The 23,799-nt window shown below is 41.4% G+C and overlaps 1 protein-coding gene across 5 annotated transcripts; it reads left to right on the top strand.

Moving 5' to 3' along the window:
* Positions 1 to 327: 327 nt before the first annotated feature.
* sorbs3 (sorbin and SH3 domain containing 3) lies at positions 328 to 22,990 on the top strand. 5 transcript variants are annotated; one of them, XM_042422159.1, is made up of 21 exons: positions 328 to 399; positions 9,069 to 9,141; positions 9,906 to 10,094; positions 10,314 to 10,386; positions 10,671 to 10,804; positions 11,011 to 11,074; positions 12,186 to 12,224; positions 12,310 to 12,397; positions 13,158 to 13,278; positions 14,813 to 14,866; positions 15,032 to 15,139; positions 15,804 to 15,859; positions 17,381 to 17,451; positions 18,079 to 18,140; positions 18,320 to 18,366; positions 18,600 to 18,714; positions 18,801 to 18,926; positions 19,798 to 20,343; positions 20,459 to 20,562; positions 20,672 to 20,778; positions 21,516 to 22,990. In XM_042422159.1, exons 2-21 carry the CDS (start codon positions 9,130 to 9,132, stop codon positions 21,575 to 21,577), a joined length of 2,178 nt encoding a protein of 725 aa, XP_042278093.1. In that variant the 5' UTR covers positions 328 to 399; positions 9,069 to 9,129; the 3' UTR covers positions 21,578 to 22,990. The 5 variants fall into 5 exon arrangements, with proteins under 5 accessions (XP_042278093.1, XP_042278094.1, XP_042278092.1 ...); XM_042422160.1 differs by lacking the exon at positions 328 to 399 and adding an exon at positions 2,991 to 3,137 and having other exon boundaries at positions 18,082 to 18,140; XM_042422158.1 differs by lacking the exon at positions 328 to 399 and adding an exon at positions 2,992 to 3,137.
* Positions 22,991 to 23,799: the final 809 nt, after the last annotated feature.

Genomic DNA, 23,799 nt, shown 5'->3' with positions numbered 1-23,799 from the left:
ATGGCCTCTTCTTTCCTCACACATAAAACACTGAAGGGCGTTACCACAGAGCTTGTGCCTGTATGGGAATCTCTATTATTTCCAGCTGTGGATGGAAACTATTACTGAGCGCCTTCTCCCTGATGAGCTTTAAAATGTGTGCTCACATACACACACACAGAGACATAAGCTATGCACACACACACACGCACACACACACGCCTACGGACACTCAGTCAAACATTCAGACCCACGCTGAATCATTCACCAAAGATAAAAGACACCCTGTTGGCCTGAGAAAGAGAAAGAGAAAGAGGGAGGGAGGGAGAGACGAGCAGCAGTGGTTCCCTCCTTCTTTTTCATTCACTTCCTCTCTCCCTCCGCACTGAGGAGACCTCACTGCTCAGCCTGCACTCGTCTGTAAGTACTGTACAACTTGTGCTGTGACTTCACACTGTGACTAGAGCCTGACTTAGTGTCACAAGGATAGCAAATATTAATAATTCAAAGGAAAACATCATGAGATTGACTGAGTTGTGATTGGCATTTTTGTTTTGTGAGCTGAAAGGGAATTACCTCTGACACAGATTTGAGCATCATGTTGTTGCTGTTACTCTTCATCACTCAGTCTGTCACTGGAAACCACTGTGGCAAACAGGACACTGCTGTGTCATTGTTGTGACAGTTTATTTCAGTTTTTTTTTTCATGTTGTTGAGCAACTGTGTAGCAGTTTTATGGAAAAAGGGCGGATTTGAGAGGGGCTTTGCTGTAGTACAGATACCAATCTTTTACTGTCTGTGGTTCAGATGATGGTTATCATCAGGCCTCTGTCTAAAAGCTGGAAACATTGTGGCTTCAGCTGTTGTTTGAAATATTTGAGTGTGTACAGATTCCCCAGTAATATATGTACTCAGTCATTTATTTATTCGCTCAGATGGATCCATATTTGGTATTTTCATCAAACTATAAGCATCCTAAGAGGAGCAGCTTCCTGGAGGATTATACCACAGATTGTTTGTCCTCCTCAGCCAACAGTCTGACTCCAAGTCCCGGGACATTCACCAAGCAGAAAAATGTTGTTTACTGCTAAAATAAACCCTGATGCTATGGTGTTTGTTCTTGGAGACATACCATGACCAGTGGTATGAATGACACATGCTGTATGATGTCCAGGCCTCCTTATCCATCCTCCACGGTTACAGTAATGGTTGATTACCTGTGGATTCATATCTATCTGGTTATATCCTCATTTGATGATAACTTTATCTTGTAATTTTGTTACAGACTTGCTGTCTCTTGTTTCCTCAGAACAGAGAGAAGGTGGAATAAAAACAAGCCCAGGGCTATATAGTCATCAAGTAATATAGTTTTTGATTATATAACAGATTTATGTCATGGTTTATTCACTCGCTGGAATCTTTGGCTGTCAGGCTTTTAATGAGCTTCATGGTTGCTCTGTAGTAACATACTGGCACATATACTCAGTGTGAAAGTAGATTGGTTGGCCTTTACAGTATAGTACGGACTGAGGCAAAACATCACGCATGTTTCCTCCTGCCCTGTCCTGATCATGTTTCTCTGTAATAAAAATGGACGCTGGCAAGGATGAAGCCTTGTTTTTTGTGTGGTGAAGACACTGAGACAAAGTGAACAAGGACCCAGTGTGGGAGAAGTGTCGAGTCCGGGGGCCAAAGCGACAATCGCCTCTTGCGTGATTACCTCATTTAGCTGCAGAGTGACAGGGCGTCAGATGTGGTCACAGCAGGGTGAAAGTCTGCTCCGGCGGGACACAGATTATGAGGGGAGCCTCAACCTGAAGCCTGCGCCGCAAAGCTTGCCCCTCAGGTTCAACGGCTCAACTGTTTGGCAAAAACAACCCTGTGAGGAGTGCAGGCTCAGTAAACGGATATCTGCCCTGAGTTTAGCTCTACCAAGCCAGACCACTGAATTATTAAAAAGAGCTGAGTCCTTCTGTTTCAGGCTGGAACGGCATGCATGTTTAAACAAATAAACCACTGACTAAACTAAATGTCTTCAGTTTATTGCTTGAAGTCTGAGAGAGTAAAGTGCATCGCTGACTGTGTTTGTCAGCAGCAGGTGACTGGATCACACACCTGCAGCACAGACCTTGTAGCTCAGGTGCTGTGCCAAAACAAACCTGTCAGCACGTTAATTTCAGGTTTTACAATTGTTTGTCTTCATTGGAAAGAATGCTCCAAAACTGGAAATCCTGGTTTTATTTAGGCAAGTATTGAATGTGATTGCAGCAGTAGGGTTTGAGAATAGGCTCCTGTTTCCTGTTTGACTGCTGCTCTGTGGTTTCATGCAGCATCCAAACCGGACACATTCAAGCAAGGCATTTGAATGCTGATTGACTTATCTGGACACATACCACATCTCCTACTTTGAATAACTTGCCGTTAAAAGGACAAAATATTTCCTTCAGCCATCACATTCAACAGTATTTCTGGTGTTAGTGTGGTGTGTGTCACCATGGGAGAAAAGTCAGCATTACTCTATGGTGTATGAGTCTGAATCACTTCCAGAGCTAGAACAGAAAGAGCTCCTATTCTCCTTTTGTGCATTTGGCTAGCCAGAGACCTGGCCTTTGCACGCACACACACACACACACACACATATACACACACACACCCACACACATAAACACGCACATAAAAGGAGAGGGAGGCATGGTAGAGATAAAGTTAGGCGGGGGTGTCATGGAGTCAGTCACTGGGCAGTGTCAGGGAGGTGGAGGTGATGAACTATTTGCATTCCCCTTTCGTTAACCCTGCGCTGTGAAATATCACCTTATCACAACAATAGGGCTTCTTCACTGAAGGAGGTGCCCCGAACTGACAAGCCAAGAGTAGGGTGCCTTTTGAACGGGGGGCCGAAGTGGTTGCTATGGTGATGCCTGTCAACCGGGAAGTCCTCTGTAGAGGCAGGCAGGGCGAGGGCTGGGACTGAGAGAGAGAGAGAGAGAGAGAGAGACAGAGAGAGAGAGAGAGAGAGAGGGAGAGAGAAAGATTGTGTGTCCTGTCTAGTTTCACAAGGGAGAGAGAGAAAGAGCAGGGAAGGTTTGCAGCGTGGTTTACGTGCACAGCAGAGGCAGACTGAAAGAGGTGGGAGTCCACTTGTTGGTGCCACTTTGAAGGTGAGTGCGCTCTTTCCCATGGGAACACAGATTCAAGTCACTGTTGTGTGTTACCTTAAACACTATGACTGTAGAAAAGTATGTCTGCTATTCTGTTTTGCAAGTGTGTTTCTTTAAGGTTGAGTAACCTGTCTGACCGCTCAGGGCTTACACGCCGCTCCACAGGATTAGTGCCTCAGACCAGGAGTGTCTAAAGTAGAGGGATGCTATTGCAGTGCACCTAAAAACAAGTTTCCGTGTAGTTTGGATGTTGAAACAGACCTGTGGGAGTTCCAGAGGCTAGAGCAGCTGTGAGTTACACCTTGAGCACAGAGAGAGAGAGAGAGAGAGAGACAGAGAGAGAGAGGGTACCGTGGGCAGTGTTTCCCAACATGTCATCCCTCATCGCTTTGCCCACAAGGTGTGTGTGCACTGACAGCTACCATGTACTGTAATGTCAGAAGAGGAAATCATTTGCACTGTCAGAATATTTTCCCCATCCTGCTCCAGATAGTAAGCCTAATGCCTCTGGGACTGTCCAGGCATCGCTGGAAGCTCCCCTTAATTTCAGGGTGATTTCCACCGCCGGCTCTGATTCCCTTTGTGATATTACTGAGGGTCTGGCTGCCAGGCCTCATATCCACAAGCTGCACTCAGCGTTGAATATGCAAGCTGACAGCCATGAGGATCTGTGAGATTTTCCTCTAGGTACTGTGTTTTGAGTGTGTATTTTCTCATGCTTCCTCTGACTGAATGTCACTTGTATGAATCCACTCAAATGAGAAATTATCTTGGAGCAAATATCGGATGAAACTGCACCACCATTTCAGCTTATTGCTGGGCGCTCCGCTGAGAGAGAGAGGCTGTGATTTATTGCCTCCTGGGAACACATCTCCTCTCCATTGACAAGAAGCACACCGACTCTGACTCCTCCTGTTGCTCAGACTGGAGGAGCACCATACAAGGAGGTGAAATACTTCCCTCCTGATAAATGTGTGTATCCCCCAATAACTGCACATCATAAACTAGCAGCTCCAGGACCTTGTATGGGCTACATCTGTGTTCACACATCTGCTAAGTTTGCAGAGGGGCAGCATGGTTTGTGATCAACCTCGCAGGACCCCTGACATCTCTTACATAGCTGCAGAGTGACTCACTTAATATGTTTGGAAATAAATGTCGGCTTTATTTATTCACCAAATGTGCTCGTAATTGCCTTTTGATGACTATTCAAGGCAGGATTTCTTTAGTTTTCCTCTAAATGGCTTTGACAAGACTTAACTCTTCTGTCTATTGAGTCAAGTTGCTCAGTTAATGTCCAGGAAATAAGCACTTCATGAGAAGATAAAAATCTGTTAATACTTTTTGAAGATTGCACCAGAGTCTTTGAGGTCAAATGTAATGCAAGTTATTGCTCACCCCCCCCCAAAAAAAACAAACGCCTTAAGCAAACAGTGAGCTCATATTTTGGTTGCTTTCCTTCATGGACATGAGCAGGACTTAGATCCATTCATCTGACTGTGTGCAGCAGTTCCCACCTTATGGAGTCAATGATTAACTCCGTACTTTTGCTCACCACCCTGCACACGGAAGCAAAGGTCAGCACTTGTGCTAATGAATGGAGATCTGTTTGCAAGTGGCAGTTTTATTTGTCTTAAGACTTTCAGTCATTGTCCTGCCTCATCAACACTACCATCACTTGGATGTATAGATGATTTATGGACAGCAAGATTCTCCCTCTGACCACAAATCATTGCTTTCCTGATGGCGCACCAACTGATCGTAGAAGTTCATGGGTCAACACGGTGACAGTAATTCATTAGGGTATGTGTGGTCACCTTGACAGCCTTGCTCTTAGTGAGAACAATGTAGGACACTCTGTATGTGGTGGAGGTGGTGGAGAAGGGGGTCATCGTAGGTCAGGCCCGATCACATCCTTCTATGGAAGAAAGGGAAGATGGAAAATTGATGACTGCAGCAAAGTGTGGATAAGGTCTAAGAAATACTGACTTCATTGCAAGTTCAGTTTTCATCAGTTGGCCTTGCTGTATGGTGAATCGTTTTGTTTTCACTCATTTTGAAAGTTTGACCATTTTTTTCCTGCTGTAGTAATACTATTAGATTACTGCGGTGGTGCTATTCCCGGCTGTGGAAACCTCCTATTGTGATTCACAGGAATCACAGGGGTGTGGTGAAGTTCACCGACCTTGAAGCTGCTGAGTAGGTCTGCTCTGGCTCAGCAACTTCAGATAATAGTTCAGTTCCTCATCCGCTTCTTTTAGATAAAAAGGAGAAGAAGAAAAAATCCCTATGCCTCACTTAAGTAACTTGCTTTCTTACAGTAAGTATGTATCACTCATAAAAAGCTCTTTAATTTAATTACATCAGTTTGTCTGTTTTTTGGTTCAGTTTACGGAGTTTAACATCTGGCCCAGTGCTTCCAGGGACCGGATGAGTTTCCTGGGGGTAGAGGCAGAGATTTCCATACTACAATCCCCCGATTCTCATTTTGCATGTCCTCAGTTACCCTGAGACTGACCAAATGCAAATCGTGGCTACGACATAAGAAGCACTGCCTTTTCATTGAGCAGAAACATGTCTGAATCAGGACATCTGGGTTGCAAGAAACATCCTAGTGTCACATTTTATCTTCAGCTGACATGCACATGGGCCTTTTATGGCTCTGTATTTTTCCTCTATCTCAAAACTGATCTGGTGGTGATAATGGACCTTTCACCTAGTGGGGGTTTCAATCGCACAGCCTTTGAGATACATGGGCTATAAATCCCACGTTTTTCAGAAAGATAACATCAAGGCACTCACACCACACTGATCCTGAAACTCGTCTCCATGTGAAAGCTTATAGCTGCCTCCGCTGTTGAGTCTAAGTAATTACATAAGAATGCACTGGGCGTTCAGAGCAAACCCAGGGAGAGCCAGACTTCTGGACAGGGATTTTTCGCTAGATATCGACACTGATTTTTCCTTATTAGGTAGGATTGTGTTTGGTGCTCTTGAAGGGGGAATGCACGCAGTGCTGGAGGATTTCTCTGTTGGATTTGGCTCCCCAGAGAAATGAGACACAGAGACACTGTTATGACATGAGCTTACTCATCAGGATGCTACATCAATGAGGCAGAAGCTTTTCAGCTTTTGGGCCTCTGAGGGAATGAAGTTCCAATGTCAACTGTTTAATAATGTATTGAAAACAAAGTGCGACACATTGTTCTAATAAAATAAAGTCTATTACTATTTTATCTGATTATTTACACAAGAATATCAATGGAGTCCCCAGGGGAAATAAGGGCTTACAGCCATAGTCAAATTCTTGATGTCACAGTGTTCCTTTCACTGCATCCTTTTGCATAAATGGCATTCTTACTGCAGTGCAGTGTATATTAATTGTGCATATTATATGAAAAACAGATGGCAGCTGTCTTGGACTGCAGCAGTTGCTGTCTAGGTCTGAATGGCAGCAGTGTGGAGGTGAGAGAGAAGCTCCTTTGTTTGCTGTTCTGAATTGAACAAGCCTGTGTTGAGACAGTGTTTGTTACAAGTGCCAGAAACTTACTCATCTGGGTATTTGGTCATCAGTGTGATGGGGCCTTAAAAGTAAATGGCAACCTGATGAGGGGAGATCCGGTGTAAATAAGGACCAGCATGTCAAACACATTGTAAATTGTGATTACTTTAAGCTGTTATTTGCACATGTAGCTTATGTGTGTTGCTGTGATTGCTTTGAGAGATGAAAGGTTATCTGTCATGCCTGAGCACTAATGGTATTGTTACAGACACAATCCTCCGGTTCCTGCATTTTCCCCATTATGTAACGCAGTTTGTTGGGAGATGATGACTCAGATAGATGACATCGTTGGCTGGAGACGGAGAACATTGATTCTATCAGTGCAATGGGCTCTGCTCTGTCTTCTAGTGCACACAGACACAGAGTGCATATAGTTTTCTTGGTCTCGCTCACAATGATTATAGACTCTAATGCTCAGCTGCAAATGCCACATGGAAAACTCATCAGTGCAAATTGTGTTGGACAGCTCTCAGCCTGTAGTAGCCTGGCCCACACTTGGTCATTACTTTCTTCCTTGCCAAGCTGCAAAGCCATAGTTTGATCCAGGACAAAAAAAAAGAGGCTAATCCTTAAATTAACCCTATTGTTGGTTTTAACAGAGACACCCTGATGTTTTTTTTTTTCCCAAGATATGCTTGGTTCTGACCATTGACCATATTGTGAGGGGGAAAAGATATTAAAAAAAAAACAAAAAACATATGACTTGGAATGACTCAACAAGTTGGTCCTGCGGGAGCAGCAGAGGCCAGGGTTGCAAGGATGCAGGGTTGCACGGTGGCTGTAGTTTCAATGTCAACTGTGTTATTATGGGCCACTTGGCCAGTGTAGATGAGAGCTGCCTGCCTCATACAGGAGCGGAAACAGCCTCCCCCTCATCCCCCCTCCATGCCTTTGAAGTTTGAAACAGCAGACCTAATCTGTTTTTCTGAGGTGCAATTGATTAGGAGCCGGTCTCCGCTTGCAGTAGCTGACCTTCTCCATCATCCAGCCCCTCAAGTCCAGCTTATTATGGCATGTGTACGACTGGGAAGAGTGAGACGGTCATGTGAGTCATACTCATTGTTTTGGGTGGGTTTTTCCTTAGAAGCAGGGAAAAGTTGGTGACGCTAACTTTCCCTCTTTGGAACAGAAGTGGGATTGGATAATGGAACACTGTCAAGTCCACTTGGATGTAAAATGTGATTTATGACAGTGCTTTGTTGAACTCAACTTGCAGCTCAAAGGGTTAAAAAAGACATGCCACAAGATTCAGAAGAGAAATTTAAGAGCTACAAAACAAACTTAGTATGTAATATTTCTCTTAGGGTCATTTCACAGACATCGCTTGCAGATCACAAGTGATTAAAGGCGCTGAAAATATGTTTTATTATTCAGCTTCTAACCTGAGCAGTGAAGTACATGAACACATAATTTTCTGCTCAAGTTAGAACTGTTTTGGTTTGTTCAAATGAGAGATTTCTATATTTGTGTTTTTTTCTGTGCTCTACTAACCGGTTTGAAGTGGGCAAGGCTCTGTTAGGAAAATGTGATGTCACGCATTCTTGTGCTTCAGTCAGAGCAACATTTGAATCAAAATGTGATGCCAAACACCACAGATCTGATAAAGGAGATTCGTTTTTTGAGTATTTAACTCTAAATAATAATCAGAGTGTTTTTTAAAAAAATATCTAACATTATAAAGAAATACTTAAAGTCCCCCTCCAGTCAAAATTGTCTTTAGTCTGTTGTTACTTCAGTTGGATGTTTGAGCTTCACTGTGCAGAATGATGAAGCCTCCAGTGCAGAAACACTGAATGGACTTTTCAGTGAAGTAGGAGACATCTTTTGTTCAACAGTTAAACTTCTAAAATTAAAAACATTTGCATATTCATAGATTTTGGAATTTTTAATGAGGGAGAAGGATAAGATGATATTTTAAGGATTTTAATGAGATAATTTTACTTTTTGTAGAAAAACCATATCAGACAAATTATCATTAATAGTAAAGTATTTTATATACATCTTAAAACATGTCTGGAGGGGGTCTTCAAACAAAGTTTGATAACAATGAATACCCAATATAAAATGTCTCCAGGTCATTTTTAACAATTTATCCTCAAGGTAAAGAAATTGTAAACAGGTTATACAGCATGTATTATTAAAAAAAGTCCTTTATTCTCTATCTGCACACTTGATAAAAGAAGTCAGGTGAATGTGACCTGTGCTGCAGAATAGTTACCTTGAACAATGAGGTGGAGCTCTTTTTTTTTAGTTCCCTTTTGTGTGACTAATCTTCTTGATAGGTTGTGCATATTGCAGCTGCTCTGGAAATATTTCAATGAAAATAAAAAAGAGTAGTTTTATATAAAAATGTTTTCCTTTTTTTGCAGATATTCTTAATGCTGGGGACAAGAATTTGATATCTGCCACACATAACGGATAACAGATCACATGCAGTCTCAGGTAAAACCATTTTTAATGATACACATTGTTGACATTACCAATTGTTCAACAAATATATCTTGAATAAACACATTCAACCATGAAAATTCCAGGAAAAACACTCACGAATATCACACAAGTCAGTCCAGTCCGACATCCCTTTGGTTAAGGCTACAGATCACAGTTCTAGCGTTACCCCACAAGGCATGAGGGGCTTTCCCATGATCCCCGGCAACCACACAGAGAGGACCAAAGCACCTGATTCAAACACATAGTTCCAATAGAAGAGCTAGACTGGCCATCATGGGCGGGAGCAGTAAAAAGATCACTATGGAAACCACCAGACCACGGCTAGCCCTGCTGGACTTTGAGGTTGACATCAACGACCCCTTCCCAACCTCTCTGGCCCCAGCTCCACCCCCTGGCTGCAGAATAGGGAGGCCTGGTGAATAGGGAGTTAATGGGCTCATAATGGTCCTCTCCTGTTTCAGTGCCCCCTCTCTGCACCTTGAATGAGGCCTTTCTGCAGTTGTGGCAAGAGAGATGATGAAGTGGGTGGAACACTACTTCCCACTGGTCCTGCTTTAAATAAATTAGGGGCCTTTTCATCAGAGGCTCCCCCACAGAGGCCAGTTATTCTCTGGAGAATAGCTGGGCCGCTAACATGTTCACATGACCTCCCATGGAGAGTGATGTTTACCCAGGGCCAACAGGAGGACATGACAGGAGCAAAGTTCACACATTGTTTTTGTTCATCCATATTTCTCATTTTCTCTGTTGTTTAGCAACGTGTGGAAGTGGCTGGCAACCCAAATGGCTCCCGGATTGTCTTCTCCAGGGAGCCTGGAGTTCCTTCAGGTCAGCAGATCCTAACTTCTCCAGAGCTGACCCAAGAGGTGGTCATCTCCCCTGGACTCCCTACTCCTCCTCTGAGTCCTTTTCGCTCAGCGAGGCAGCCATCTGGGGAGTTGAAGGTACGCACAGACTGAAATGTCCTGGAGACTCTGGTCATAACAATGCTGAGGTTGAGTGCATGGTATTCAGCAAACAAGTGCTCCTCCCTGTGGAAAAATATTGCATCACATGTTATACCTCCTGCCATGGAAATGTTATAACCATCAGTTATCAATTACTGTACACTGAGATATTTGTATTTGGACTGATGTGGCCTTTATTATTCTTTGTTTCTTAAGGCAACAGAGGTGAATGGAAGTGGCCCAACAACTCTCAGCTTTGGATCATACTATGGCCCCTCACAATCATACGGTAAGATTGTGAATTTTAAGACTGCTGGGTTGTTCCAGCGAAAACACATTTCCAGGAAAAGGATATTCATTTAAGGGCCAATTTAAATTGGGAGAGGACATAATCAGAGTGATTTATTGTTTTTCATGTGAATGTGAGGTTGGAAACGTCTCTGAGTCTCATGAGATGTAATATAAAGCAGATTAATGCTCTTATACTTCAACTGAAATCACCTATGATTAATGATTTTATCTGATAATTGGACATAATTACTCAAATATTATTCTTGTGATTGTGTAACTCAGGGGGGCTGTCTAATGGCGTCCAGGCCGCTGCCACTCTACCACGTAGCTGGACTCCCACCAGAGAAGAGAGACTTATCAAGTTTTCAGGAATCGGTCCGGTGGATGAGACAGGGATGCCCATTGCCTCGAGATCAGTAAGACAGAGAACGCACTGCTTTATTTATTTATTTATTTATTGCCATTTTTTTTGGCATACATCCTCAACAAACATTGCATCCTATGTCGGTTAAAACTGACTTTTTTTTTTGACATTCTTGCTATGACTGGTGTGTTGTATTTCTCGAAGTCTAATTCGTCAGGTTTGTTTACTTTCTGTGCCTCCCCTCTTTTCTTATACCAGAGTGTGAACAAGCCCAGAGACTGGTACAAGAGCATGTTCAGACAGATTCACAAGAAGCCAGAGGGTAAGAACACTCCTCCTCCTCCTCCTCCTCCTCCTCTCGCACACTTTCTCCAGAGAGAATTCCTCTCTGTCATTGTCAGGCACTACAGAGGCGATCCAGCAAGCAGATTATTGCAGACATGATTAAACAGTCCGAAAGTCTTATGTCATTTCTGCTTTTATAGCTCTGATAAAAATCCTGATTCTTATCTGAGCCATAGCTGTTCATTTGTCTCTATTACCAGTTGCGTAATAGAAACATGTTCCCTGTTATTTGTGGGGTTGGCAGCACGACTGGAGATTGTTTTTTCAGTTGATTGCTTTGGATTCATTTTGTTTGAAGTGAATCTTTTCAACTCACTGCAGGATCTATATCTTATTAAACAGCATTATCATGTGAACATGCCTGAAAATTCTGCTGTGCCTAATTTTACTGAGGTGTTGTTGATGATTTCTGGCAGAGCAAAGGCAGGATATGAAGCAGTCATGGATCAAGAATAATAGTGCTGGAATATAAGCTTATTGAGTGGATACAGTATACAGTGGTGTTGAGCACATTTACTCAAGTACAGTACTTATGTACAGTTTTGAGGTACCTTGCTTGACTTAACATTTTCCATTTTACTGCACTACATTTCAGAGGAAAATATTGTTCTTTATACTTATACTGTTATATTCAAAACATATGATCATTTTACAAAACATCAAAATATGGCTTTTTATAGTTTAAACTATAAAATAAAAAAGACACTTAAAGGGACCATTCTGCATAATTCTTACATTTACATTTTGCTCATAATACTACTGTACTACTCCTACTACTACTACTACTACTACTACTACTACTACTACTACTACTACTACTACTACTATTACTACTACTACTACTACTACTACTACTTAAGTTCAATTTTGAATGATGGATTTTTACTTGTATTGTTAGTATTTTACACTGTGTACTCCTTAACCTGCTGATATTGTAAGAGTGATTAATAGGTCTGATTCTAAGACAAATCTGCTCGTACTCTAAAGGAATATCAGAGTATGTGGAAGAAATGTATAAATTGAATTATCAAGAAAGAGCTACATTCTTATGAAGTCTAAAATAGGCCTGATTTGTACTTTTTTTTCAGAACTTGATTTGGAAGAGTCAGAGAGGTGGTCAGCCGAACGTAAGTGAATCTGCCATCAAAGTCCACATTGTTGTCCTGCTCGGTTACATAATCAGTTTTTACTTAAAACCGCACTGATCCACAGGGCTCCAGTTATCTGCCAACACAGAGGGAAACAATGAAGCAGACAATAATCTCTTCAAACTAACACCTTATGGAGCCCTACCAGACTGGTGAGTTTATACTGATTTGTTGTAGCTGCTCCAGGGTCAATAATATCCCAGCAAGCACTGTAGAGAAGGCTGGCAAACTTCCAGTCCATCACATGGCACGCACAGACAGATTGACAGTCAGTCATATTCACACCCTTGGGCAGTTTAATAAAGTCTTGAGTCAACCTGTGTTGCATGCTTTTTCACTGCGGTAAGGAAACTGAACCCAGGGGGCTCGTGGGGTGAACATGAATGCAGGAAGGCCCAGAGCCAAGGATAAAACTTGAGCTCTTCTTGCTTTAAGTGACCACTTTGAAACACTCTCAGACCAAGTAATAAGTAGTAAAGTAACAAAAAAAACTAAATATACAGATCAAAACATATCATTCACAAAAACACATCAGATTAGACTTACTTAGTTTGACACTGTGAAAAACATATCTTTACATGCATCCCAAAAATCATGCAAGATGCAAGAAATTAAATAATTTCATGTGCAAATTCTGGAAATGTAAAGGAGATTTAGCAGTGAATCAATGTACTGTTTTTCCAACTAGAATGCACACTGGAATGAAATGTCCCTGAATTTATTCCTCACAGCAGATAAAGACTGCAGATCTTATGTGAATACCAAACAAAACTCCCGCAGTGGCGGGAAACGTGTGGGGCGGACAAGTTTGGATTTGTTGTTACATGCACTAACAATGAAGCCACGATTAAGTTGCTGTCCATGGTGTGTGTGTGTGTGTGTGTATGTGTGTGCTGGGGTGTTATGTTTCAGGAGCGAGGATGTAGATAAGTTGTCAGATCTGGGAAAACAGCACCCTCAGCCGAAGAGCATATTCGACTTTGAGCCTGGAAAGAGCACCGCCTCTGAAAGCCACAGCCAGGTCCACAGCCAGGTACGCCCTCACGCACACACACAGATTCAAAAATAGAAGCTGGTATCACACTGATTCCTGCAAAAAAAAAAAAGAAGTTTTTGCATGATTCTTTAACCTCTAAATTTTTCCAGCATTGTTGGCTCTAGTCATTGAAATCCTTTGTGTTGGCTGGCACTGTTTTTCCCAGTGTGGGGTTCAAGAACAGGTTTGAGGACGGGCACCTTTTCTTTAAGGATTATAGTCAAAGTCCTCATGTTTCATCTTCTCACGCGAAGTAACTAATAACTTGTGAGTGTGGTCATTCCACAGTGTACCTGCTGTTTACCACCAGATGTGCCTGTTTTTTTTTATTGAAAGGGCTTCCAGATTTCATTCATTTGCTGTAGCTTTTCAGACAAGCAAAGGCACGATCTTAGTCTTTCTTGTAACTTTTCCACTGAATGTTTATTTACCACTAGAGTTTTGATGGGTTGTCTTGTGTATTCTGTAGCTCTTTGTATACTCTGCGTGTCCTTGTATTTAAGCACCCCTGGTGAGTTTGAGAGTGATGTCTCTAAAGTTTTTTTTGAATGGCTCCAGCAACAATGTCCCAGATCTGGTGCATATTGTGCCTTGTGTCTGCGCTTGTGAAGAAAAGGAATCTTTGTTTCCACTCCCCCACGGGAGCTGAGGTGTCTTGTGATCCGCATTATGGTGTTAACCTCTTGTGGTGTATAATGGCTCACAGCATGGCAACTTATTTCATTTCCTCTTCATGACAGCAGCCAATGTTCTATCCCCTGGACAGCGTTTAGAAAACCGGCGCACAGACCATATCAGGTGTTGTGCTGCTTCACAGGGACATTATACTTTGTGATTGTAGTGAAGATGACTCCCAACTGAGGCCTGGGCGGACAGAGAGACACATTCAGCCAAGGTTTCACAAAATAAAACAAAACAAAAAAACAGAAAATGGAGCAGGGGGTCTTTTATAGTTATACTTGATAGAAACAGCTGTTCAGATCAGATCATGGGAGCAGTTTTAGCTGCCTAGTTAAATGACTTACATTAAAATATGGATCATAGTAAGTATGAATCTAAGATATAACCACAATGAATCTTTAAGAATTGTACAAGATCATTTAAACAGCTAAAATGACTCTCTGTCTGTCCTGAAAACTCAATTCATTGTATTGAACAAAATTTTGAGCTGAAACTGACCAGATAAAAGTCCAGTACTTACAAAAGATATTTTATATTCATCACATTTTCAGTTGTTTTGAACTAAAAGGAGAAATGTCCAAACCCTTCAGAAATTTTTTTTATGTGTGGCAGTCTGCTGTCAGTTGATCCTAAATCCCTCTTGACACATTTTTTGTGACGGATAAACTATAGACTGTCTATGATATTAGAAAACTCAAGCAAACTGACTTTTACAGCATTGTAGGTGGAATGTATGTATTTTTTTATGTCTTTTTAAGCCTAAACACATGGTCAAAAAAGCTCCCTGAAATGGTGGCAGGCGTCTGTGAACAAAATAAATAACAATGTTGTGTCATTTTTCTGTCCTTAGACTCATTTGGCACCGAAGAAGCAGCCTGAGAAACCCAAGTCCCCTTCAATTGAGGTGAGCAGCTTTGACAGCACTTCAGCTTCTGTCTTTCTGCATTCACTCTATCGAGTATTCACCTTTAACCTTTAACCATTAAAAAGGGACACCATTAGCTTGTATTAGTACAGTGGATTAGTGTTTTAATTTTGCCATTCCAACTCCAACATTGTTCGGGCTCAGGCCAGTCTAGTCTCTGAGCTGAGTCGGTTCGAGGCTGAGCTGGACTCGGAGATCCAGGGCCTGGAGAGGAGACTTTCCCAGAAGAAGCAGCGTCGAGGCCGGGGTGAGGTACTGAGCCCCCCTCCTGAATCTCTCTGCTGACGCATCCCTCCTACCAATCTAGCAGAATCCTCTCCCACTTGCACCTTTTACTCCCCCACTCCCGATGAAGGCTGCGTGTCTCAGTGAGACCCTGCTTGCTAGCTTTGAACATGTTTGCTGTGTTTCCTCTGTGACCTGGATGACAGCTCCCAGAATCGTCTGCCTGTCTTGCACTTTGATTGATCTGCTAAATCACCTGCCTGCTAGTTCCCCCCCCCTCCCACCGCCCACCTCAGCAAGTGTAAATCCGGCTGCCAAAATATCAATTTCCTTCAAATCTCTGGTAGAAATCAATTTTCTTGATAATGTAGTTTAGAACAGTGCTTGTTTTAGAGAACGACTTGGGTATAAACCTGCCAAAAAATGTTGATTCTTGTGCTATTCCTAATTTTTGTGTGATTACATTTGCTTCATGAGCTATAATTTTACTGAAATCACCGACGGCTCAGACAGATCATGAGTGGTGTTGTTGTTTTTTAGACCAAGGAGCATAGGACCCAGGGGATATCTTGCTCCTCTGGGAGTGGTCAGCACCTCTACTTCGCCTGAGTTGTTGTGAGATTTCCTCCAAGCTGTGAGATACAGTAGGCTGCAAGGAACAAGCTGTGTTTAATGTTCACTCTACTTTTAGGAGGCCAGAGGCAGGGATCCAGTGGCTGCTGCAAAGACTGCGACTACAAACTACAGGTCAGTGACAACTTTACTGAAGAAAGCAAAATATAGAATATGATTGCTCTGTGGGATATTCAGCAGGTTTACTGACACTTCATATGTTTATTGTCGAAGATGTGTTTTCCTACAACATATTGCACATTTTTGCACATTGTGATGTAATTCATACCAATATTACCTGCCAGTAACATAAAAGAAGATAAAAAAAAGAAGATTGTAAAGTTTTCACTGCATGCACCATTTTATTCAAAGTATACAGTTTTTCTTTTTTGTGACTGCTAAAAGTAGATTTTTTTGGCACTTTTTGCAATTCATCTTTGTACAAAGCTGTGGCATAGCTATTTTTTTGTCTGCGTTACTGTTACAGTGATATGATCTGTCCACCAACAAGTGGGCGAGTAGACTGCCAAGACAATTGAGAAAGTCAAGATAGTCGTATTTAAAATATTATGACTGTGGGAGATTTTTAACAGTTCTTACAGAGTTCCTTCTTTCATTGTGAGTCTGGTATAAACATTGCACAGCAGGAGAGGTTAATGGAAAGGCCTGGGTCAGTCACCACATAACAGACCTCCTCTGAGCTCAACACACAGCATCTTAATCCACTTTGCTATTGCTTCATCAGGTAACCGAGTTGTAGTTTTCCCACCCGCTGCTTCCTGCTGTGTTCAGAAACCCGGTGCTGTGATTGGACAATAACAGCCATTAATACTTTGCAGGGTACCTGTTAGCTGATCAGGTGACTCTCTGGTGCTGAACACTCTGTCAGGAAGCTGTTGAACTTTAACAAGTTCAAGTACAGTGTTTGTTACCTCAGACAGCAGACAGCATTCCACATTGCTCACCATGTGTGTAATGCATTCTTGGACGATTCTCGCTGTTGTTTGCTAAGTTGAGTTCATGGGTTTTGACCTTTTCTGGCTGGGATGTTTTTTATTGAGAGTCTGTTGCTAAGGACATGTGAAGTTACAACATAAAGTGGCAAGAAACTGTCAGGTTTTTTTTTACTGCTTCCTGTTATCTAGGCATATTCTTTGACTGTGGTCATCCAGCTGCAAACACTGAAATACAAAAAAGACTGTCTGGAAATATGCAAATGAGTTCAAGGGAAGGCAGACAGGAGGATTTGTGTTCTGGATTAATTTATAACAAAGAATCAACTAGACTCATGATTCTGATTATCATGAATGAAGTTTCAGGGCCGCAGAGCCGTTTAGAGACAAAAGTCTTTAACCTCCAAACTTTATCTAAACCAGATCTTCAAGCCAAGGGTAAGGACATGACTCACACTGTAGCTGTCCCTGTAGCTGCCTGATTATTTGTCTCATCTCCGTCCAGTGTATTAGAACCAGCAGCTGCATCCAGATGTGTTGTACAGTAAATCTGCAGGAAAACTCCACACATGCTGTCTCACAGTATTTCTATATTGTTTCTTTGAATGTGTGTTTGATGTCACTGGAAACTCTCCTCCTGACTGGCTGACAGAGTGACAGTGATATAAACATAACAAGCTTATATTTTAAAAAATTTTTTCAGCAATTCATCAGCATCAAAGCAGCCTTTCCATCACTCTGTTGGCCCATCATCAGCCTCCGCTCCAACATATGGTAAATATGAAGTTTCTTCCTTTTTGGCTCTGTAGCCCACACATGCACATTGTGATTTTCCCACCATCTCTGCCATGACTTTGATAAGTGATTTTGTTCATTTACAGTCCATTTCTATCCATACTCTTTGTGAGTCCTGGTTGTGAATACAGCACCTCCTCCTTCTTAAACCCACTGACACAACGCAAGACATGTTCTGCTCTCAATGACCAGGCTGCTCACTGAATCAGGCAGCATATATTTGATGAAAGCTTTTAGTAATCTAATATATTCTGATGGTCCCATGATTCTCTTTCATTGCCTATGTTGTCTGCTTGCACTGACATTTCACATTTTAGATGAGGTTGATGCGATCATGGAAAGCGTTTGCAGTTTTTTTCCTATAGAAGGTGCTGTAGATGGGTGGGGAGGAAGCCCAGAAAAATAGGAAGTGGAACTCGGAAGACCTGATTAAAGATTAGCATTATCCCATTGTTTTTCTTGGAAATTGGTCTAGAGGGAGCCAGCCTGAATGATTTTGTGAACTAAGGTAGTTGGTGAGGCTGTGCTTCAAGAACAAAAAGTGCAGAACAAAAGTGCATATTTTATACTCCACTCATACTGTTGCTCCTTCACTTTGCTCCACAGTAGAACGTCTCTCTCCTGCAAATGAAACCATGGAGCGCTCTCCTAAGAAAGAGGAGAAGAAGGTATGTACATGTGACTTTCTTTTTACCTAAAAAGGTTGGAAAGTTTTACTAAAGAAATTATTTTGTTATGTGGTTTTTAGCTGATTTTTTGGAGGGGAGGGGGGTCCGAAGGGATTCTGAATAGTTCACATATTAAAAATCTCACACTGAAACACTGATTAATTTATTTGTTTTTCCAGATGAAAGCAGCGCGAGCCAAGTTCAATTTCCAGGCTCAGTCACCCAAGTGAGTTACTATTAGGAGCTGATATCATACAGTAGATAAGCCTTTTCCTTTCTTTCAAGGCCATCTACACTTCTGAAAGAAAAGATAACATTATACCAATATTAGATTTAAAGCCCTAAAGACTGAAGTTCAAGTTGTCTTCAAAATGCTCATTTGATACATTTTGAACTTTGAACTTGCTCTTGATTCTGTATCTTAATTGAATTTCCATTAATGTATTGTCCTCTCTTCAGGGAGCTCACACTGCAGAAAGGCGACATTGTTTACATCCACAGGAAGGTAGACAACAATTGGTTTGAAGGAGAACATCATGGCAGAGCTGGCATTTTCCCTACAACCTATGTGGAGGTAACTTTCTTCATATCTCAAATTTGACCATGTCAAATCAAAACCCTGTGATACTGGCTTATATCTCTTCCCTCTGTCCTTCATAGATTCTGCCTCCTTCAGAGAAGCCGACACCTATAAAGTCTCCCACTCTACAGGTGTTGGACTATGGGGAAGCTGTGGCTCTGTTTAATTTTAACGGCGACCTTCCGGTTGAACTCTCTTTTCGTAAAGTGAGTGTCATTATGGTTCATGTCAACTAATGTGTCACTGTATTTAACACTGCATTAGACAAGGAATATGTGTAAACATACAAACTGCTCTATCAACCATAAGAGCTAAAAACTGGAGCTGCAACTGAGAGTAGCATTCTTTCTCTCCTTTGTATTACCAGTTAGTTTGGCTGGAAATCTTATCAGCACTTAAAGGAATAGTTTGACATTTTAGGAAATTCACTTATTTGCTTTCTTGCTGATGCTGGATGAAAAAACTGACACCACTTTCACATTTGTACAATAAATATAAAACTACAACCAGCAGCCTGTTAGCTTAGCTTAACTGCTAACTAACACCTCTAAAGCTCACTCGTTAACATATTTTATCTAATTTGTTCAATCCACCAAAAACTGCAGTAACAACCTGGTGATGGTGACTAACTGGCTGCTGGCTGTAGCTTAATTTATCACTCAGACATGAGAGTGGTATCAGTCGTCTCATCTAACTCTCAACAAGAAAACACATAGGGGAGAGATGAAAAACATTAGAGAGATGGCTGAATGGGATAACATCTCTTTAACTGTACAAAGAAGGAATTTAGATCAGGGCAGTGCACGTTTATATGAAATCTGAGTAATGAAGCCCTTCAAGTTTTTTCATTATTTCCACTCCAAGCAACCAAAGTGAAAAGCTCCTTAGAGCAGATTTAGAAATATTTATATTACATTTTGAAAGGGATTAGAATTGACTGATTACTTGGATGTGTACAGCCTAATAGTATTTAGTATTTAATTCTCATTGTATATTGTGTTTGTCAGTTAATCATGCTTTAGGAAATTATATTTAATACTTAACTTTTTCTAAATTCTGTTCAATTTTTTTCTTAAGGGTGAGATAATCAGCATAACCAGGCGTGTTGACGACAAGTGGCTGGAGGGAAGGATCTCAGGGACCAACCGGAGTGGCATCTTCCCCGCCACTTATGTTCAGGTCAACAAGATGCCCCGCACCAAATACTCCACAGACGACTACCCAGCGGGCCCCATGTCTCCCATCTCCCCTGGACCCCAGAGTCCAGGACGTCCACTCCACTCACCCTGCCTGCGGTCACCAATGTCCCCTTTCACCCCCACCTCCCTCAGCCCCCAACCCGAGCACTCCCCCTTGAAGCCGTCTTCACCTGTTCCTAGCCCGACTTCACAGTCACGCTCCCCCACCCAGACACCCGTACCCAAAGAATCGGCCTATCGGTGGCCCCACAATACCTCCACAACTGCTTCACCCACCAACCAGAACAGCCACTGGGGTGGGACACACTCAGCTAACCAGAGCTCTGCGGGTAGAGCTGTTTCACCAATCACTCAGTCGTCAGCATCAGTGCACAGAGCAGGAGCCACCACAGCGAACACTCCCAGACACACTGACCCCTCACAGGTCACTGCATGTCCACACCCATGGTGTTTGTGTTTGTGTTGCCTGAGTGATGATAGGAATGTTGCTCATCATTCCTTATTTCATAATGCCTGACATAAGGTTTCCATTCTTTTAGGGTGCAACAACAAACCGAGCTGCTCCGTCTAATCCACACGTCAACTCCCTCCCGCCAACACATGTGCCAAACAAGGCTGGCTCCACAGTGGTGCAACGCCAACCGTACGTCTCAAGCTAATCCACATTGTTTCAGCCTAGATAAAGTGTTGCAGCTTTGGTGGATTTGTGACTCAGGAGATTTGACATTTTTTCCTCATGTTCTCAATCTTAGATATAAAGCTGTTTATAACTACAAACCACAGAATTCAGACGAGTTGGAGCTCAGAGAAGGAGATGTTGTACAAGTGATGGAGAAATGTGATGATGGCTGGTTTGTAGGTAAGAAATAAACTATCAATCCCTCAATGTATGTCCTGTGGAAACAGAACACTGAAGTGGGATGTTACATACAGATGGGTGACACATTAAAGGAAAAACCAAGTCAGTGGTAGTGTGTCAGTAAGGTATTGGTCCACCACAAGATGTCAGAACAGTTTGAAGCTCTTTGGCTTTCAAAGTCTATGGATCTCTACTCTAATCGACTTTTCCAAAGAAACACCCTCATTTGGTATTTTTGATGATGGTGATGGGAAATCTCCCAAATGTGTTCTTTTGGGTTGAGCTCTGGTGACTGTGAAGGACATAAGATATGATTCATATGATATTCGTACTCATCAAACTATTCACTGGCTGAGCATCTGCGTTTGTTTCTCCACTTATTCATTCAGCTTTTTCCCTTTAAATTGTTACCAGTCAATAGTTTGTAAATCAATGGGTCCAGCAAAGTAGTTTTATTTGATGTGAGGGACTGATACCTCATCAGAAAATCACTGAAAATCACTAAAAATACATTATTTACATGAGGCAAAAGTTATGGGATTTTATTTATAAAACAGTACACAAGCTATAAAGTGACATAATGGGTGAAGCATTTACTTTAAATGCTCAAAAATCCTGTCTAGTGTTATGTAAGCCTGCCCTCTAGTGGACATTATAAAACATTGCAGGTTACACTGTACATTATTCTTGTTTTGAAATGTGTGCGTTCATTTACTTTGTTTCCTCTCTCTCCACAGGTACGTCAGAACGGACTCATGCTTTTGGGACTTTTCCCGGGAATTATGTGGCACCAGTTTGACTTCCTCACTTCCTGCTTGCCCTCATTCACCTGGATTCTTATGAACCCGACCAATCACTCCAGCTCACTCCAGCAGATCCTGCTTTTGACACCCCAGCATTCTTCATCCCACCACACTCCCAAACCTGCTTTAGTCAGGCCTGCATGTTCACTCTGTTTCCCAGAACAGAGGTGAAGACAGGGACATTGTGTGGTTTCTCACCTCACCTCCCCGCATGAGTACACGTGTGTGTGTGTGTGTGTGTGTGTGTGTGTGTGTGTGTGTGTGTGTGTGTGTTGCTCTGGGACTTGGCGTTTTCACACACACCATCTCAGAGGAAAGACTGAATGCTGATGATACTGTTTCAGTTGCAAAGAATGGAGTTTTTTTTGCTCCACAACTATTTGCAGCTGCAGGAAATTTGCATTCCTTCCCAGTGAACAGCACTGTTCCTTCTAAGTTCCTGATACAGTATGATGCTGCATTCAGCCTTTTGTCACCACAGTGCCATAACAAACCACTGCTGAGAATTTTGAATTAGAATGGCACATTTTTCTGGTATTTCGCTGGACGATTAATGTTTCCGTAAAATGTCTCCCCCAGATTTTCTTTCAGATCTCTGAAAATACCCTGGGCAGTTTGAGGAAACAACATGAACATCTGTAGACATGTGCTTAAAGTAAAGAACAGCAAGGGTTCAGACACGTCATGATATGGTTATAGCCTTCCACAAGGCTTTTCAGAGGAACAAAATAATTAAGGCATGTACTGGTTTCTTTTTATTCAATGCAGCATTTTTCTTTTTTGGAGTCTGTCCCTTCATGATGACGAAAGTAAAAAGAGAAATTAGATAGTCTTCTGAGATGTAATGGAAATTGCTTTGCTCTGAAATTCAATTTCAAATCTCTGTAAGTTGTACAAGATCAGGTGTGTTGAGTGTCTCAAAGTATGTAATCTAGATAATGCCTCCAAAGCAGATGAGCGAATGGTCTTCTGACATATTTAAAGTATTGCTGTATGTGCCAAATCTAACCTTTTATGACATGTCTGTGTTAAAACATTCTCAGCTCACTTTATTTCTGCCATGTTTACTACTACTGCTTTTATAATGTTTTCTCTGCTTTAGTTACAGGGTTAACATTGTCACGTTGACGACAGTATTCAGAATTCACTTATGTTTGTGCCAGTGCAACCAAGTGTGAGCTTTCTAAACCTAATTAAAAACCCCTATCATGAAGTCATTTGCAATTTTTTATGATTTATTCATGATTTCTCTGTAAAAATGAATCACGTGCAGTAGACACAGAAGATGATTGTACAGGCTGTAACCTTTTATCAAATTTGAAAGTATAATATATATTTGCTTATAAAACTATGTATCTTATATGTATGGTACGCATTTTTTTAAAGCAATTAAACATTACAGAGTGATACTGAAGAAAGTTTCCTGTTCTTGTACACACACACACACACACACACACACACACACACACACACACACACAGAGGTAACGCTACAGTTTTAAAATACTACAATGGGAAAAAAATTATCAGAAATGAAAAATGGTAATCTCATAAGATATAGCTACATTAGAAATAATTTTTAAATTGTGAATTGTCAGGTTCATTGTGAGACATTACAGTGAGTCTTTCATGTGACTTAATATATAATATAGAATATAGAATATATAAAATATGTAAAATATTTGTTCAAGATAATAATTTAATTAAAAAACGTAATAAAACAAGAGGATACATGAGATTAAAGGACAGGTTCACAATTTTTCAAGTCTAACTTAAAACAATATTCAGATGCCCATATGAACATTGAAACAGGTTTGCTTCTTTTAACCATTCTTCCTGTTTATACTGGTCATTATAAAATCTCCAAACAGGCTTACAATGTAAGTGATGGGGGACAAAATCCACAGTCCTCGTTATGAGCAAAAATGTATTTAAAAGTTTATCTTAAAATAATATAGCTTCAGCTGTCTGATTCAGTCAAATACATTATATTTTTCAAAAAGACAGTAACTTTCAAATATATTGACTTGATTTGACTCATTTGGATGGCTGAAGCTTCATATTAGCTTCAAATAAACTTTTTAAAATACATTTTCGTACAGAAGGAGGACTGCAGCAAGAAAAACATGTGTCAATGGTTATTTGGTCACCTGATTATTGTTCAAGGACATAAAGGAAAATTGTGAACGTATCCTTTAAAGGCCTAGTTTTATGAATAG

This window comes from Thunnus maccoyii, chromosome 9 (assembly GCF_910596095.1).
Source record: "Thunnus maccoyii chromosome 9, fThuMac1.1, whole genome shotgun sequence".
In the NCBI taxonomy this organism is placed as follows: domain Eukaryota; kingdom Metazoa; phylum Chordata; class Actinopteri; order Scombriformes; family Scombridae; genus Thunnus; species Thunnus maccoyii.
The sequence above is the reverse complement of the archived record's forward strand: the minus strand, read 5'-3'. Positions and strand labels throughout refer to the sequence as shown.

What these genes read in the sequence shown, in the direction of transcription:
- sorbs3 (XM_042422159.1), top strand. An exon ending in AGCCATCTGGGGAGTTGAAG is followed by an intron (nt 10,095 to 10,313) that starts GTACGCACAGAC and finishes TTGTTTCTTAAG; the next exon opens with GCAACAGAGGTGAATGGAAG. An exon ending in TTGAACTCTCTTTTCGTAAA is followed by an intron (nt 18,927 to 19,797) that starts GTGAGTGTCATT and finishes TTTTTTCTTAAG; the next exon opens with GGTGAGATAATCAGCATAAC.